At 49.8% G+C, this 17,425-nt stretch overlaps 3 protein-coding genes across 22 annotated transcripts in view; 2 read left to right on the top strand and 1 right to left on the bottom strand.

The window, feature by feature from the left end:
• Nlrx1 (NLR family member X1) overlaps positions 1-5,076 on the top strand; it is a 13,407-nt gene extending 8,331 nt beyond the window's left edge. For all 4 annotated transcript variants that reach the window (XM_048795599.1, XM_015489743.2, XM_048795600.1 and 1 more), the window contains 4 exons: positions 1,326-1,921; positions 2,626-2,712; positions 3,526-3,777; positions 4,191-5,076. In XM_048795599.1, the coding sequence (XP_048651556.1) occupies positions 1,326-1,921; positions 2,626-2,712; positions 3,526-3,777; positions 4,191-4,512 (1,257 nt within the window). In that variant the 3' untranslated portion in view covers positions 4,513-5,076. The remainder of the gene's footprint in view (positions 1-1,325; positions 1,922-2,625; positions 2,713-3,525; positions 3,778-4,190) is intronic.
• An 898-nt stretch (positions 5,077-5,974) lies between these two features.
• On the top strand, positions 5,975-10,655 carry Pdzd3 (PDZ domain containing 3). Of its 5 annotated transcripts, none has more exons than XM_048795681.1 (11): positions 5,975-6,073; positions 6,998-7,025; positions 7,161-7,234; positions 7,555-7,766; positions 8,028-8,217; positions 8,325-8,461; positions 8,687-8,891; positions 9,044-9,240; positions 9,326-9,553; positions 9,697-9,897; positions 10,148-10,655. In XM_048795681.1, the coding sequence occupies exons 1-11, from the start codon at positions 6,058-6,060 to the stop codon at positions 10,175-10,177; spliced, it is 1,518 nt and encodes a 505-aa protein (XP_048651638.1). In that variant the 5' UTR covers positions 5,975-6,057; the 3' UTR covers positions 10,178-10,655. The 5 variants fall into 5 exon arrangements, with proteins under 5 accessions (XP_048651638.1, XP_048651639.1, XP_048651636.1 ...); XM_048795682.1 differs by having other exon boundaries at positions 7,161-7,310; XM_048795679.1 differs by having other exon boundaries at positions 6,023-6,073; positions 6,943-7,025.
• A 286-nt stretch (positions 10,656-10,941) lies between these two features.
• Positions 10,942-15,329, bottom strand: Ccdc153 (coiled-coil domain containing 153). Of its 13 annotated transcripts, none has more exons than XM_048795684.1 (7): positions 15,210-15,329; positions 14,849-14,930; positions 14,614-14,679; positions 14,042-14,161; positions 13,325-13,417; positions 11,548-11,678; positions 11,089-11,274 (listed from the first exon to the last, which is right to left on the bottom strand). In XM_048795684.1, exons 2-7 carry the CDS (start codon positions 14,916-14,918, stop codon positions 11,146-11,148), a joined length of 609 nt encoding a protein of 202 aa, XP_048651641.1. In that variant the 5' UTR covers positions 14,919-14,930; positions 15,210-15,329; the 3' UTR covers positions 11,089-11,145. The 13 variants fall into 13 exon arrangements, with proteins under 13 accessions (XP_048651644.1, XP_048651641.1, XP_048651642.1 ...); XM_048795685.1 differs by having other exon boundaries at positions 15,200-15,266; XM_048795696.1 differs by having other exon boundaries at positions 14,614-14,684; positions 15,210-15,261.
• Positions 15,330-17,425: the final 2,096 nt, after the last annotated feature.

Genomic DNA, 17,425 nt, shown 5'->3' with positions numbered 1-17,425 from the left:
CTGGGATTACAAGCATGTGCCAGTGCACGGGGCATCCCAGCCATTTTTATATTTTAATATTTAAATTTTTATATTTTTATATTTTAATTGCTGTAATAATAAGGATGTTGAAGAAGGTAATGTAGGGGCTGGCATTGCAGCTCAGTGGCAGAGTGCTCGCCTAATGAGTGTGAGGCACTGGGTTCAATCCTCAGCACCACATAAAAATAAATTAGAAATAAAGGTATTATGTCTATCTACAACTAAAAAAAAATGCTTAGAAAATGAAGGTAATGTATTTTAACACCTATCCCAATCTCAAACTAAGGGCATAATATAGCTGGCCTTCTGCATGCACTGGTTCCATAGCCATGGACTCAGCTAACTACAGGTTGGAATTATTTGGAGCTAGGCATGTGTAATCCCAGCTATGGGAGGCTGAGGCAGGAGGATCATAAGCTCAAGGCCAGCCTGGGCAAATTTAGTAAGGTCCTAAGCAAGTTAGCAAGACCTTGTCTCAAAATAAAAAAGGGGCTAGGTGATGTAGCTCAGTGGTTAAGCACATCAGGGTTCAATCCCTGGTACAAAAAAAGAAAAGAAAAAATTGCATTAGCCAGGCACAATGTTTCCTGCTTGTAATCAGAGCAACTCAAGAGGCTAAGACAAGAGGATCATAAGTTCAAGGCCAACCCAGCCAACTTAGCGAGACCCTATCTAAAAGTAAAAAATAATAGTTTACTATCTCAAAATAAAAAATAAAAAAGTATTTTTTTTTCATATTATTTACATAGCATGGTTATACTATAACAACTATTTACATACTCTTTACACTGTACTAAGTATAATAAGTAATCTAGAGATGATTTAAAGTATGCAGGAGGATGTAAGTAGGCTATATGCAAATGCTGTGTCATTTTATATGTGGAACTTGAATGTCCATGGGTTTTGGGTATCCACAGGGGTTCACGAACCCATCCCCTGTGGAGACTGAGGGACAACTGTATATGCTCATTCCTTTTCATAATTAGAAAATGGATGGGTGCTTGGAAAAAATTAAAAAGTTCCTAAAGTCTGGAGTATGTGAGACAAATGTTTGAGAGATGACCATGAAAAAGTCAGATGGGCCAGATTATGAAATGTTCCACGCTAAATGCTTGGAGTTTGCCACGCAGGCAGTAGGGAGCCTGGAGAGTACTGTAGCAAGGGGGTAGTGTGATTAGACAAATTGTGCTGCTCCCTCCAGGGAGATCATGAGGCTGGAGCAGTCTGGGTACACCTTAAGCTGAACCTTGAAGACTGAACAGACACATGGGAGGCCACGGCAACATCCCTTGCTTCTTTTCCAGGTGGTTCCACGAGTGTTTGGGCGCATGGTAGATAAAAGCCGGGAGGCAGTGGCCCAGGCCATGGTGCTAGAGATGTTCCGAGAGGAGGACTACTACAATGATGACGTTCTAGACCAGATGGGTGCCAGTATCCTGGGTGTGGAGGGCCCCCGGCGGCACCCCGATGAGCCCCCTGAGGATGAAGTCTTTGAGCTCTTCCCCATATTCATGGGGGGCCTCCTCTCTGCCCACAACCGTGCTGTGTTGGCTCAGCTTGGCTGCCCCATCAAGAACCTGGATGCCTTGGAGAATGCCCAGGCCATCAAGAAGAAGCTGGGTAAACTGGGCCGGCAGGTGCTGCCCCCGTCGGAGCTTCTTGACCACCTCTTCTTCCACTATGAGTTCCAGAACCAGCGCTTCTCTGCTGAAGTGCTCAGCTCCCTGCGCCAGCTCAACTTGGCAGGTGTACGTATGACACCTCTTAAGTGCACAGTGGTGGCAGCTGTACTGGGCAGTGGAAGACATGCTCTGGATGAGGTGAATTTAGCTTCCTGCCAGCTGGATCCTGCTGGGCTGCGCACTCTCATGCCCGTCTTTCTACGTGCTCGGAAGCTGGGGTAAGGACCCATCCTTATGCATAGGCATGAAGAGAAGATTAGAGTTTAAGAGGGGAAGAGAAATTGCCAGGGAAACAGGTACAGAGGTACTGAGGAAGGACCAGAAAGTCTGAAAGTCTGCTTTCTGTTGCTACAACAAAATACTTGAGGCTGGGTACTTTATAAAGAAAAGAGATTTACTGATTTCATAGTTTTGGAGGTTGAAAGTCCAAGATTGGGTACCTGGTTTGGTTTAGCTTCTGATGAGAGCCTCTTTGGCCCTTGCAACATGGCAAAAGAGCTGAAAAGGAAACAGTTGTATGCAAAGGAGGCCGAGAGCATAGAGTGGCCTTGTTTTACAACAACCCACTCTCATGAGAACTGACTCTCTCTATGAGTCCAACATTCATCCCCTCCAGGAGCACCCCAATGACCTAATAACCTCATACCAAGCCTCATCTCTCAAAGGTTCTGCTCCCCTGAGCACCTCATATTGAGGATCAAGCCTCCAACTCGTGAACCCTTGGGGGAAAAACTACCCAGACCGTAGCAGGGTGGGATGGTGAAGTCTGATGTGGTCGGAGGGATAGGAACAACAAAAGAAGTAAGGGCAGGTATGGATAGCACGAGGCAGGCTGGTGAGGAAGGGGCACAGTAGAAGGAAACGTTCCATCTGATCTCCCTTCTTGGCCTCTCACCTCCCCTCTGGCCACCTTCTGCTCCAGCTTGCAGCTCAACAGCCTGGGCCCCGAGGCCTGCAGGGACCTCCGAGATCTGCTACTGCATGACCAGTGCCAAATTACCACCTTAAGGTGAGTGCCCTGGGAGAAGGGCTGGAGGGAGGCTCTGGCTATTGTGGGTGGCCAGCTCAGGTCAAGGGCGAGCTCCCTGCCTTACAACTTACCTGGCGCAGGCCCACCCATGCTGTAGTAAAGGGGGTGAGAGTTGAGGCCCTGATCTGTCCCTCCACCCCCAGTCAGGTCCATTATAAACCACAGGACAAAGGGAAGGATGTCATGAGTTCTAGGTGCTAAGAAAGCCTCTCTGGTGGCTAATGTCAGCTCAGGGGACAGGGAGGCTGCTCTAATACCTAGGCTGGTTGCTTGGTAACAGAGTCACTGATTCCCTCCCAGTATTTTCCCCCACAAGGCTGACTGTAATGCTGGGCAGTCTCACTAGCTGCTCTCAAGGTGTTGGTTGATTTTCTAGGACCCCTGGGTTTCGAATTTCTGGATGGAGTAAGGGGAGGTGAAGGAGGGAGGAGAAAGGAAGGACAGAAGGATGGGGTGACTAGAGGGGAAAGAAGAACAGGGACTGGGAAGAGGATGGGAAAGGGGGAAGAAGGGAAATAGTACTGTGAAGGAGAGGGAAGGAGTGGGAAGAAGGGATGATGGAGAATAGGAGATGGAAAGGACGGAGAGAGGAAAGGAGAAGCCAGCTTTCCCCACTCTTCCTTCTCTGCAGGGACTATAACTGGGTTTATCTGTCTCATTCTCCTGGGCCGACACTTTCTTATTCAGTTTTGTCTCCACCCCAGGCTGTGCCCCTTTAAGGCCCAAGTCTTAAAGCCCAGCACAGGGCATTTGCAATGGGTCCTTATAACCTTAGGTTGCTTGTGGCCCTAGGTTGTCCAACAACCCACTGACTGCAGCGGGTGTTAGCCTGCTGATGGAGGGCCTAGTAGAAAACACCTCGCTGACACACCTGTCCCTGCTGCACACGGGCCTTGGGGATGAGGGGCTGGAGCTGCTGGCTGCCCAGCTGGACCGCAATCAGCAGCTGCAGGAGCTGAATGTGGCCTACAATGGTGCTGGTGACACAGCAGCCCTGGCCCTGGCCAAGGCTGCCTGGGAGCACCCTTCGCTGGAGCTACTGCAGTGAGTCCTGCCCGCGGTCCCATGGGTCCCTGGCCGCTTGGTCTCCTCTCTCCACTGTGCTCTTCCTTCCTCAGGGAGTGCTCTGGGCCTGGTGTCTGTCCTTTCTTTCTGGATTCTGACTGATCCTTGTTAACCCAGTTCTGAGCTGGTTCACCCACTTTGTGACTGACTTTCACCTTGCCCCTGTTCCCTACCACCGTTTCTCTTAGGGGTCTGTTGTTCCTGGTCCTGCTGAATTCTTACGTCAATCCTGCCTCCCATTGGCCACCACCCTCCTCCTCTGGTTTGCTACAGACCCCTACCCCATCATGTCTGGCAGTAGGGGAGGAGCTGTGGGGCTCCGGACTGTCCATCCACCCCGGGCCCTCCTTTCCACACCCCTGATGAGCGTCTACCCTTCTCTTTCCTGCTAGTCTCTACTTCAATGAACTCAGCTCAGAGGGCCGCCAGGTTCTTCGGGACCTGGGAGGCACTGCTGAAGGCAAGGCCCGGGTTGTGGCATCGCTGACAGAGGGGACAGCAGTGTCGGAGTACTGGTCAGTGATTCTCAATGAAGTCCAGCGGAACCTCAACAGCTGGGATCGGGCCCGGGTTCGGCGCCACCTTGAGCTTCTGCTGCGGGACCTCGAGGACAGCCGAGGTGCCACCCTTAATCCTTGGCGCAAGGCTCAGCTGCTGCGAGTGGAGGGCGAGTTCAGGGCCCTCCTAGAGCAGCTAGAAGGCCCTGGAAGCTGAGACAGTGGCAGCTGAGACCCGGCTGTGGGACCACTGGCTCCAAAACCCTTCCTCTGTGACCTCCCGGCTTGTACTACTCCTTCTAGAATGATCCCTTCAAGGCTGGTGGCAAAGCAATGGGCACAGCTATGTGGGTTGCCACCCTGGGACATGTCCAACTAAGTCTAGATTTCCAGGGTCAAATACGGTCCATTGATACCACGGACTTAAAAATCGAGTGTGTCTCCTCTCCCTTTGGCTTGAAGAACTGAGGATGTGGCATTTGGGTGACCAGATTGCCCTGTGGCATCACCACCAATTTTGATTCTCCCTCTGCTCAGAGAGCCTCTGATTGTACCACCAAAGGGTTCACTTCTTAAACCTTCCCTGCTGGGGGTGTTGCCATTCAGGAGATGTGCTGGAGGGCCTCTCCTCCTGCCTGTGTTTACTGTGACACTGAGGACGCCCTCACGTTGGTGCTTTCCCCCACACTCATGCTCCTGTATCACACTGGTTCCCATGGCTTGGTGGCCCAAGGGCCAGGTATACCCAACTTGCTGCTATTAAAAAGCCTCATGTCTTCTACCTACTGTGGCCTTCTCTTCCTTACCTGATGCTCCCAAGAAAGGGCACTCTTCCTGGCCATTCTGGGTAAACTACTGACCACTTTGTACAGGCCACTTTTAACAACCCACTGATGGCAGCAGGTGTCTCCTTGTTGGTGGAGGGGCCAGCAGGAAATGCTTCATTCACACTGTGTCTCTGCTGTGCAGGGGCCTTGGGAATGAGGGGCTGCAGCTGTAGGAGCTGAACACGGCCTACCTGGTGCTGGAGACACAACTCTAGGTTCCGAGGCAGCAGTGGCTGGAGGGACCTATGTAGAAGATATCGGGATGGATATTGGCCAGGCTGGGCCGTAAAACTGCTATCACCCTTTTCATACCCTTCCCCCAGGCATGGGGTCACAGTGACCAGCAGTCTACCTTTCTCTGTCCAGAGGAGCAACTGGGTCAGCTGTAGGATCTCTGGAGAAAGTTGAAGCCCAGAGACTCCAGAGGCTGAGTCATAGAGGCTGAGTCAGAAGGATCCCACATTCTAGGCCAGCCTCAGCAACTTAGGTGAGACCCTGTCTCAAAAAAATTAAAAAGACTGGGGATGTAGCACCATTGGGTTCAATGCCCAGGACCAAAAGAAAAAAGAAAGAAAGAAAGTTAGGGGCTGGGGATGTGGCTCAAGCGGTAGCGCGCTCGCCTGGCGTGCGGCCCGGGTTCGATCCTCAGCACCACATACCAACAAAGATGTTGTGTCCACCGAGAACTAAAAATAAATAAATAAATAAATATTTAAAAAAAAAAAAAAAAAAGAAAGAAAGTTAAAGCCCAGGAATGGGTGCAAGAGAAACAAACACTTCCCAGAGGATAAGAGTCTCATCTCCGTTAACCATTACCCCATTGCTTCCATAACAGCGTCTTCAAGGAGGCGGGACTTGGGAGGGGGCAGGTGGGAGGATCAGCTGGTTACGATGGACCTTGTCCCTACTCTTGAACACTGGTTGCTGATCTAACTATGGAGGCAGCTGCAGGTAGGAGGCTGGGAGATATAGCGGGATGGGACTTTGGGGGCAGTGAGAGGCCTGATTTGGAGGCTATGGGACTGGGGCACACTTGATATTGGGGCTTGCAGCCCTGAGGCAAACAGAAGTTAAGAAGAAGAAAGAGGTGAGTTGATATGTTTGTCTTCCTGGTCCACACCCTGTACTGATATGCTCAGATTTATGTGTCACAGACTTGGGGGGAGGGAAAAGGAGAGGGATATACGACATCCCTTTAAGTGTGACTTTAGTAAGAAGGTGAAACTTTGGGAGCAGAGCAGAGCACTAGCTCTGAGTTTGGGTGTTTCTCTAAGTCCTTTCAGTTTATGAATGTGGAAGAGGTGATACAGCTGGTTACCCTGCTGAGTCCTTGCTTCCATGAAAGCTTAAGTATCATCCCTCCCCACCCCACTCCAGGAAGAGGGGATAGAAAGGTGGAATCCATGGGATGGGGAGGTCCTATCCCTTTTATATCTAAGGTCTTCTTTTATCCCCCTACATTCCTGTCCTTTATCTGGCTTATTTCCCTCTTTCCTTCTTGTGATGGGGGGAGGGGATGCTGGTGGGAAGGTGAAAAACCGGTGGGCCCGTGGGGTGGGGGAGGAGTGATCTGGGCAGGAAGGTCCTAGGGTGATTTGATTAGCACCTCCCTATTTGCTGGGACCTGCTTCACTAACAATTCTTTAGGATGGCCTGGGGCCTTGGGGACATTAACATTTCAATCTCCCTGGTGTAGTTCTGACCCCACGGGCTCAGATTGCACTCCATTTTCTTTATGGGCTCCATTTTCTTTATCAGACTCGATATCATACCCTAGCTACCTAGCTACACTAACTACCTATCTTTAAATCTGGCTTCAGAGGCATCTGGGGGCAGGAATGTGCCTCTCCTCTTACGCACTTCTTTGTCCAGTAGATCTTCAGGACACAGCCTCCTTAACTCTGTAAGTGGCTTGAGGGTTGGGTAAGGGGAGGGATGACCTGAAGGTGGGGCAGCTCTTCAGATGCCATTAGCTCCTGAGCCTGGGACTCAAGTCCAGCTGCCAGCTTCTCCTACCACTTCCCCTGCCTCCTTGCAGAAAGTTCAAATTTAACCCGAAGCTGGGCATTGACAATCCTGTTCTCTCCCTGGCGGAAGACCATGACTGCTCTGGTAACTCCCTCACCCCTTGGCAACCATTGCCTTTCCCTGGAGATACCGCAGCTCCATGCAGCCTCCCATCTCCTTGGTAACCACTCTGCCTCCTTCTAATATCAGTAACTATGTGGAGGTAGGAGGGGGTCAGTGCTTCCTCTGTCTCAGCCACTGTGCCCACTTGGTGTTCAGCCACAGTGCTGCACCTCTCTCTGGGTAGACACCTGCCTAGTGCCCTGGCAGGAGGCGGGGCTGTCAGGTCAATCAGGCAACTGATGTGCACTTGGGCTGTGCTCCCCTTCCCTTGTCTCTTTTCTGCTGTCCGTCTCCCCCTCCAGATCCATGGAACCTGAAGAGGCCTCGCTTCTGTTTGCTGAGCAAAGAGGAGGGCAGGAGTTTTGGTTTCCACCTGCAGCAGCAGTTGGGCAGGCCTGGGCATGTGGTGTGCAGGGTGGAGCCGGGCTCTTCTGCCCAGCGCCAGGGTCTCCGGGAAGGAGACCTGATCTTGGCGGTGAACAGTGATGTCGTGGAACATGAGGACTATGTGGTGGTGAGGCTGGGCTGGGACTCCCAGTGGTACGGGAGAGCATTCCACAGCATCTCAGGGGGAAAAGCCAGTGAGCCTCCTCCCTGGGCACTATAGCAACAGGGCCATAAATCTCCCTACACCCTAGGATTTAGGGGTGCCCATGTAGGAAGGGTGGATGCATCTAGAGAGCTGGTTCCCCTGGTGAATAACACAGGTCCCCAGGAGGCCCGGGGAGTTGGCAAGAGGAGCCATCACCCTTATCCTGATGTGCTCTCTATTTAGGTGGTGCGCCACATCCGGGCCAGTGGTCCCCGGGTTCTGCTGACAGTCTTGGCGAGGCATGTTTATGAAGTGGCCCGAGTTCAGCAAGGGAACGGTGGCAACCTCTGTCCTGTTCTAGACTCAGGGGTCCGGCCCCGGCTGTGCCACATAGTGAAAGATGAAGGTGGCTTTGGCTTCAGTGTCACCCATGGTGAGCTTAGAGTCTGGAGACGGGGGAGGTGGGGTAATCAGTCCTTGTTCTGGGTAAGTAGCAGTCTGGAGCTTGTGGTGGTTTTTTGTTTTTGTTTTTTCTTCCAGGAGCTCAGGGTCCTTTCTGGTTGATGCTAAGTGTGGGAGGAGCGGCGGAGCGGGCAGGGGTGCCCCATGGGGCTCGGCTGCTTGAGGTGAATGGGCTCAATGTGGAGAAGTTTACTCACAACCAACTCAACAGGAAGGTATGGCTGCCCACTTCCCTCTCTCCCCAGTCATTGGCTGGGTCCATCACAGGAAGCAGGCTCCTCCCCATGTACCCAACCTCCCAATCTGATGGTCTGCATTTGTTACCATCCCTCCTTTCAGTGCCTCATTCCTGTGCCTTGGGAGGGGGTACCGTGAGGAGGTGCCCACCTCATCCCTCCCTACCCCATGGGTAATGCCGACACCCTGCTTGGTCCCCACAGCTTTTGCAGAGTGGAGAGCAGGTGACCCTGCTGGTGGCAGGGCCAGAAGTGGAGGAACAGTGTCGCCAGCTAGGAATGCCCCTAGCTGCACCCCTGGCAGAGGGCTGGGCACTGCCTGCCAAGCCTCGATGTCTGCACCTAGAGAAAGGGCCCCAGGGCTTCGGGTTCCTTCTGCGGGAGGAGAAGGGCCTCAATGGTCGCCTTGGTGAGTAGGAGCTTGCAGGTGGATGGGGAAGGTGTGCCTTGGAGTGTGCACTTGCTCACTTCTCAGTGCACCTGGGAGGGGCTGAGGGTTAGCCCTGGGTGTGCACACTGGAGGTGAGGGGAAGAGGAACAGTGAGGATGTCTGTGTCCCAGGACAGTTCCTGTGGGAGGTGGACCCAGGACTACCAGCTGAGAAGGCCGGGATGCAGGCTGGGGACCGGTTGGTGGCTGTGGCTGGGGAGAGCGTGGAGGGGCTGGGCCATGAGGAGACAGTGTCCAGGATCCGGGCGCAGGGTTCTTGTGTTTCCCTCATTGTCGTCGACCGTGAGGCTGACCGCTTCTTCAGCATGGTGCGCGCTGAGGGACGGGGCAAGGGAGGGGGCAGGAATAGAACAGGGCTCGGGTGAGACAGGTTTGCTCTGTCGGCTGGTCTAGGTTCGCCTGTCCCCACTCCTCTTCTTGGAGTGCACAGAAGCTGCTGCCTCCTCCGAAGACACTGGCTCAGCTTTTCTGGTTGAGACCGAGGACCTACCAGATGAAGGCACAACCATACCTCCTGGTCCTCTCGGCTCCTGCAAGCGCTTCCTGTACCCTGGGCCTGGTGGCGGCTATGGTTTCCGACTCAGCTGTGTGGCCAGTCAGCCTTGTCTTTTTGTCTCCCAGGTGACTGATGCCCCCATGGATCCTGGATCCTTTCTATTATTTACCTCCTGATCAGCCTTCCTCTGTCTCCCTCCCAGAGTCCTAGAACACATAGTAAACATATCCATGGTGTTCTGTGTTCCATCTGCCCTTTATACCACCAGGTGACCCCAGGAGGTTCAGCTGCTCGGGCAGGGCTGCAAATGGGAGATGTGGTTCTGGAGGTGAACGGGTATCCTGTGGATGGAAATGATGGCTTGCAAAAGCTTCAGCAGCTGGCCGAGGCCAAGCCACCCCTCTGCCTAAAGCTGGCAGCCAGGTCTCAACAGAGCTTGGAAGCCTGGATTCCCCCAGGGATTAGAAAGGTAAGGAAAGGAGACATATGGAGGTGTGAACAGCCAGAGAAGGGCAGAGAGGAGCCAGAGAGAAACATAGATTGGGAGGACTACTAGGTGACAGTGTGGGGTGTACAGGTGGGGCTTCAGGTCATGGGAGGTGAGGACAGAAGAATCCATGAAAAAAGTCCCATAACTGGGCATTCCAGGGCAGGTTGGGGGGAGGGTAAAGGAACTCTTCTAGCCTTAGAATGACCTTCTCCCTCTTCTATCGCTATAGGACTGGACTCTGGCCTCAGATCTGCTATAGGACACCCCTGCTTGCCGTAGTTCTGCCAAGTGGTTCTCCTGACTTCTCTCTGCAGCCTGAAGTGGTGGGAGCAGAGATGGTTTCTCTAATCCAGAAGTGGGAACTAGAGGTTTAGGACACCATCGATCATAGGAATGGCCAGGGACTCCCTCCCTTCCCATGGCATACCTCCCAGGAAAGGGTGTGGTCAGAGACCTCAGGGAGGGCCCTGAAGGAGCCTAGACTTCAGAGGATGCCACGTGGGAGCTTTGCAGAGATGTGTCCCAAGGATGAAGTTCTGCCTGAGAAGGGGATGCTGTCGGGCTAGTTGTGGGGATGGATTGAAGTCATCTGGAACTTGCCCTAGTATGACTCCAGTGTAATACGGTACAAGAATTTGGAGAACAGCTATACCCACCCTCCATGGATGCCTTAGACTGTGGGGGCTGGTATCTGGTAACTGTTGGGTTTTATTATAGAAATGTACTTTCTCTATGAATCTGACTGCCTGTGTTTGTGTAGATGGGGACAAAAGGATTTAAAGGGACCACAAGGGCCCTAGACCCTATCCCTGAACAGTCTCCAAAGGTACTAAAGAGGTCGTCTTGACTGGGATTATTCCAGACTCCCCAGTTTCATTAAATGGCGAAACCCAGGTTCTGTAGGAGAGGGATTGAGACCTTGTCAAATTTCTCTCCTACCTCTTAGTCTTTTTTTTTAATATTTATTTTTTAGTTGTATACAATACCTTTATTTTGTTTATTTATTTTTTTGTAGTGCAGAGGATTCAACCCAGGGCCTTGCACATGCTAGGTGAGCGCTCTGCTGCTGAGCCACAACCCCAGCCCACCTCTTAGTCTTCAGGATGTAGAGACGTTCCCAGAGGATGGGGATCACTCCTCTCTGCCAAAGACCACAGCCCACAGCTCTGCTGGGTTCAACATTAAAACACTTTATTACTGGGCCTCAGAGAGTAGAGGCTGGCAGCCTCAAAGATCCAGAGGGTTGAGGCCAAATTGACGCAGCTGCTCCTTGTGCTTGGCATGGAGTCTCAGCACGGCCCCATCCCAGTGAGGCTTAACAGCTCTCAGTTTGGCCAAGAGCTGGTCCAGGCTGCCCTGCAGACACCAAGCTTTCAGCTCCCAAGAAGAGAGGATGGAGATAAGGGTTGCCCCAGGTTGGTTTGTAAGCTTTCCTTGCTTGCAGGGATTTCTTACTCTGCGCTGGTAGGCACAACTGTATCCACTCTGTCCAACTTGAGGATAGAGCAGTGTTCCTTGGGGACACTTCTCCTTTCCCTTGGGTTATTAGTCATCACACTAGCTGTGGGCTGTGGGGATGGAGGAGTGCTGGGGTACTAGAGCAGCTGGGCTCTGGAGGGAAGTGCTTACATGTAAGATTTCCTGGTACTTGGCCTCCATGTCCACCACCTGGGCCCTAAGCTGAGTCAGGGTCTGGTCTCGCTCTCTGAGGGCTTGCTCAGCCTCTTCCCTTTCAGCCTTAGCCTCCTTCTGGCACATTTCTGGGGAACAGAAGGGAAGGATGAGAGGACAGAATGGTGGCACTCTATCCTGAACAGTCTCCAAAGGTACTAAAGAGGTCGCCTTGAGTGGGATTATTCCAGACTCCCCCAGGTTCATCACATTTCCTACAGTCCCAGTAAAGAGCTGAAGATCCATCGAGGTATGATAGAGTGCAGAGGGCTTGATACAGGAGATGGGTCCAAAGTCTGGTCATTACTTACTCTTTGTATATTGTCAAATATGTCTCTTTCTGAGTCTCAGTTTTTTAATCTTTCAAACCTCATGTATGGTGTGACCCTTAAATGTGAAATGGAAGGCAAAGTGCCTGGTATATAAGAGGTGTTCTATAAATGTTGGTTGAATTTGAAATTGAAATAAGGCAAATATTGGGGAAGGGACTACATGACAGATAAATAGCTCTTGGATATCTATAGCTAAACTGAAAATGAAAATATTTTAAGATTATAAAAAAAAAAACAACAACTTTGAGGGCTGAGTTGTGGCTCAGTGGTAGAGCGCTTGCCTAGCACATGTGAGGCACTGGATTCGATTCTCAGTACCAAATAAATAAAGATATTGTGTCCATCTACAACTAAACAAATAAACAAACAAGCAAACAACATTGAGGGTGGGGATGTAGCTAAGGGGTAGAGTGCTTTCCTGGCATGCATGGGCCCTAGATTCCATCCCCAGCAACACACACACACACACACACAGAGGAAAAAAGAAACGAAAGAAAACTTTGAGGTTAAAATTATGAAAGAACTCATGTGCTATGCTGAGATATTTCAACTTTGTCCTGTAAGCAAGAGGAAAGGAAAGCAAAGGCTTCCTGTTTTTTTTTTTTTTTTTTGCTTATTTGGAAAGCTTATTCATTTATTTAGTAAGTGGTTTTTTAGGGCCTATCAGGTGCTAGGCCTTGAAGATACAGAAGTAAATGACTAATATTTTCCTTAGTTTCATTACAAAAGTTAGCTTAATTTAGGGAATATGTTTTGCTCAGTAGAGACGTAGAGACAAGGCAGTGGAGAAGAATAAACATTGAATTTGGAGACACTAAGCAAAGGGGGAAGTTAGGTATGAGACCTTCTCTCTGTTGGTGTTTCTTTATTCCTCTCTCTCTTCCTTCCTCTCTTTCCTCCCTTCCTCCTTCCTTCTCCCTCCCTCTCTTTCTTTTGATTGAACTCAATGCCTCACACATGCTAGACAAGCATTTTACCACTGAACTACATCCTGAGCCTGAAACCTACCTTTACTTACATCTGTTTTTTTATTGTTTGTTTATTTAGTACTAGCGACTGAGCCCAGAGGCCCTTTCTCACTGAGCTCCATCCCCAGTACTTTTTATTTTTATTTTGAGACGGGGTTTCACTAAGTTGCTGAGGCCTTGTATTTGTGATCCTCCTGTCTCAGCCTCTGGAGAAGCTGGGATTACAGCCATGTGCCATCACTGGGGCTTCTTTACTTACATCTTAGAATTTCTTGTCATCCTGAATCCTCTGCTCAGAGAACAGTCCAGAGAAAGGCATCTAAATTCAAATTCAACCAACAGACTGCAGCTTTCTAAGGAAGGACCCTCTAAGACCATCCTTTCATCTGGACCTAGTTAATGACCCTTGGAGAAAAAGACCTGGATGGAACCTACCTAGCTGCTCCCGAAGACCCCTTACTTCCTCTTCCAGCTGATGGCTGCGGGTTTCCAACTTCTCCTTCAGGGCCTGGTGCTGGCGGCTCATCTCTGAAGCAGGGGTAGTGGGTGGCCAGGAAGCCATGTAGGCATGGAGACATGGAGAAAGGAAAGTTGTAGATGGAGAAGACTTTACTTAGTCCAGAGAGGCCGGAGCATAAGGACCTTCTTAATTTTTCTTGTGATAATGCTGAGAAGGTGGAAAACCCTGAAAATCTGGGGAAGGGATAGAAAACCGGACCCTTGCCTGATGCTGAAGTGCAAGCCTGTAATTCTAGCTACTCAGGAGGCTGAGGCAGGAGGATCACAAGTTAGAGACCAGCATGGGCAACTTAGTGTGACCCTGCCTCAAAAATTGAAAGAACTAGGAATGTGGTTCAGATTTTTAAAAAGAAAGAAAAGGAGAAGAAAAAACAGAAAACCAAACTGCCTTCTCCCATACAGTTTGGGATGAGGAACCTAGCCTTTCTTTCCACTTATTCTCATTGGATAAATGAGATAATGGCTATGACTGCATTTTGTACCCCCACAAAGCAACACATGGCATCAGGGATTCTGGAAGGTGCATGCATGGGATGCCAGGGATCTTCCTTGGATTCCTTGCTTCCTTGGGGCCCTTTGGTTGTCCTCTTTTAGGGCACTGTCTTCTGCCCACCTGCTCACCCCGTCACATACCTGCATATATAGCCTTCTCTTCACTTCGGGCCTCTTTGAGTTCTGCCTCTAACCCTTGCAACTTCTGCTTCAGCAGCTCTTCGGAAGCCTTGGCTCTACGGGACTCATCCCTCCGCAGAGCTGTGAACAGCAGCAGAGCTGCCTTTAGGATTGGCTGTGACACAACCAGTCCCCATGGGCTGGATAAGCTCTTCCCTCCCCTGAAGAGCTGGTGGCAGGGCGTCCAGCCCTTTGCTCTGTTTGTTCCTCTAGAATCTCACAGCCTCTTCATTACTACGAAGGAAAAACTCCTTCTATATTCTGGCCATGGAAAATAGCTTCCCTGGTATGTTGGCATAGCTCAGTGGTAGAGCCCTTGCCTAGCACGTATGAGGCCCTGGGTTTGATCCCGGCCAGGGAATTTGGGAAGAAGCATCCCTCATCAACCCTCACTGCCTACTGCCCCCCCCCCCAATAGTCCTTTTCCATTAGGGGCCAGTTAGAATTTGTCTTAGCCCTGTGCTTATCCCTTCAATCCCCCAAGGACCCAGAAATGCCACTTATGCTGTCCCCAGAGCCTTCACCCTTCTCACCCAAGTGGTCCAGGAGCAGCTCCTTCTCCAGCACCATCAGCCTGTGCTTGGCCTCGGCCTCCACATCTGCCCTGGCAAGTTGGCAGAGCCTTAGCTTATCATAACCTCAGTCCCACCCCCACCTTACCCCACCTCTGGACTTTCCTTCATGAGATCAGAGGACCACCCAATGAAGGGTGCCTCCCTGATAGGACATGTAGAAGCAGGGGTCCCACCTGTACCCACTGTGACTTACCAACACTCAAGTTCTTTTTCTTCTTCTGTGTCCCAGATTTCCTACCTTTTTCTTTGGTCTTAGGTGGCATGTCCTGGCTGTCCTGAGGGAGGGGGGACTTTATAGTTCTAGACATAGGAATGCTTTCCTAACCCCTAGACTTAACCAGGAGACTTGAGTGATTTAGAATTCTAGTTTTCAAGTCTGTCTCACACTTGTTGGAAGCTTTACTTCTTGGTTTCCTGGGAACCTTAGGCAGGGCTGGAGTAGGAAGGGCTGCTCTATATAGAGAAGTCATTCCTCCCAACCCTCTGTTAGGGAAAATAAATCTCTGAACCAGTTTGCTCCCTTTTCCCTCCATCCTCACCCTACCTTTTCCTACCTATAGGATGTTTTCTTGCCTTTGTGGTCTCTCCTTGTGGAGTGACCCACTCACAGGGAAGGGCAGAGAGAGGCCCAGATAGAGCCTGAGGAGGAGCCTGTGTCCTGGAAACCAATCCAGGCTGGCAAACTTCCTTCAGGGGCAGGACAGAGAACCAGAAGGTTGGGTTTCTGGAGGCTACATGTTGTCCAGGCAACTGGAAAACACGGAATTCAAAGGAAGGTGTAATGGGCTGTCAGCTCACAAAGCTAAAAATACAAAGACCCTTGAGGGTCACTTCTCCCCTTCTCCCAAAATCTTAAATATATTTTGAAGTGAAAGGGCTTTGGAGCTGATTAGCTAAGATGTACTTCCAGGTGGGTGCTGCCTGCAATTTGGAGAGTAAGGAATTATAGATGTATATAGTGTTGTGCTGATATAGAAGAAGACTGACATGGCCATCCTGGCAGTTTTCATCTCAAGATCCCACTGGCAAAAGGACATTAAATTTACAACTGAATATTCCCCTTCAGAAAGGCATTTTACAGTGTCTGAGGGAAATAATGCAGAAGCAGGGAGTTAAGAGAGTTTTCCACTTTAGAGAAGTGAGAACGGAGGAGAGGTGGATCCATGGACTCCAGGATATTGACCCAGAGGGATGCAAATGTCAAGGAAAGGGCACTGGTTAGAGACAGGAGACATGAGTCCTAGTCCCCTCAATGGATGTATAAACTTGGGCAAGCTACTTAAATTTTCTCAGACTCTTTAAACCTTTGATTTTGAAACTCCTGAAAGTCCTGGATTTTTGCTGGGTATTTACAAGACCATTTTCTCTCACAGTACTTAATCTATGTCGGCATTTCCCCTATTCCTATATATAGATGATTTGCAGACAGCTGTTGAGAAACTACCTCTAGAGGTTCCCTGCCACAGAGAGTTGGTTGGCGCTCCCTCTAGTGGACACACTTGGCCTCCTGCATCTCCTCCATTTTTGCTTTATATTTATAGGACAGCGTTCTGGTGACTCCCTTTTGGGGATGCTTCCTAGAATCCTGCCAGAGTCACAAGTGGTTGGAAAGATAAATTTGGGGCAGAGAGTATGAAGGGTGGCTTGCTCTTGGCAGGTGGCCCCCACCCTCCCCCCAGCCCCCGGGGGTGTCTGGAGCCATGTCATCTGTCAGTCACTTGGATCTCTGGGCCATATAGTAGGAATTTCAGAGCTTTTCTCCTTGTGGATTAAGGGACCTGCAGACTCTTTTTATAGGTACTTCTCTCTATCCCTGTTCCCCTAAACCTTTTTGGTCAATTGCCTATTGTCAGAAGTAGATCTTCAGAAATGAACATGAGATCTGGAAATGAAGTCTTGTCTCTGAGGAGCAGGCAGATGCAGGCAGAGGCCAATGCATATTTATTTGACCCTTTGTGGCTGCAGGGTACTTCTCTGACCTTCTGGACATTTTATAGAGCAAAGGGAAGAGCCAGGTGTGTCTTTCCAGTGCTTACAGCTCCTGTAACTCAGGGCCAATTAACCTTGTACACATTTCCCAAATTTGGAGAATACTTTTATTTTGAATTTGCAGCATTTCTTCATTTACTCTCCCTCCAGAATCCCCTCCCTCTGTCCTGATATAGTGGGTGTTCTCAGTGTTTCTTCCTAGGAGCCTGTCTGGGGACTTCTTCCACAGAATGATTATGTCTTTGTTTATGCTGATGCATAGAACGACATATTGAGGGTAAAAATTACAGAATATAAGCAACATATATGCCTCAGAAGAGCATTTACTTTACAAATATATTTACTCAAATAACTTTCAGGTGCAGAATGAGGATGTGGTTTGGGATGAAGGTGAAGTGGAAAGAAAAATGCCACATGTCACGTGATGTGTTACAAGATGAAACAGCTCTAGAAAAACCCAGAATGTAAATGACATTATGATCAGCAATACAACCCTATCTCTAGTACATTTTCAAAAACAAGCAAAATACAGTAAAAACAAAACAAAACAAACAAAAAAAACCCCAACTATAATGCACCAACAAAAGAAAAAAGTCAAATAAAAATTGTGAGATAAAGGTCGATTTGTCTTTTTGCATTAAGTTTAATTTAGAGGGCTGGGGCTGTAGCTCAGTGGCAGAATGCTTGCCTAACATGCATGAGGCACTGGGTTCGATCCTCAGCACTACATACAAATAAATAAAATAAAGGCATTCTGTCCATCTACAAATTTTTTTTTTAA

This window comes from Marmota marmota, unplaced genomic scaffold (assembly GCF_001458135.2).
Source record: "Marmota marmota marmota unplaced genomic scaffold, marMar, whole genome shotgun sequence".
NCBI lineage: Eukaryota > Metazoa > Chordata > Mammalia > Rodentia > Sciuridae > Marmota > Marmota marmota.
This window is presented reverse-complemented; position numbering and strand designations above follow the sequence as displayed.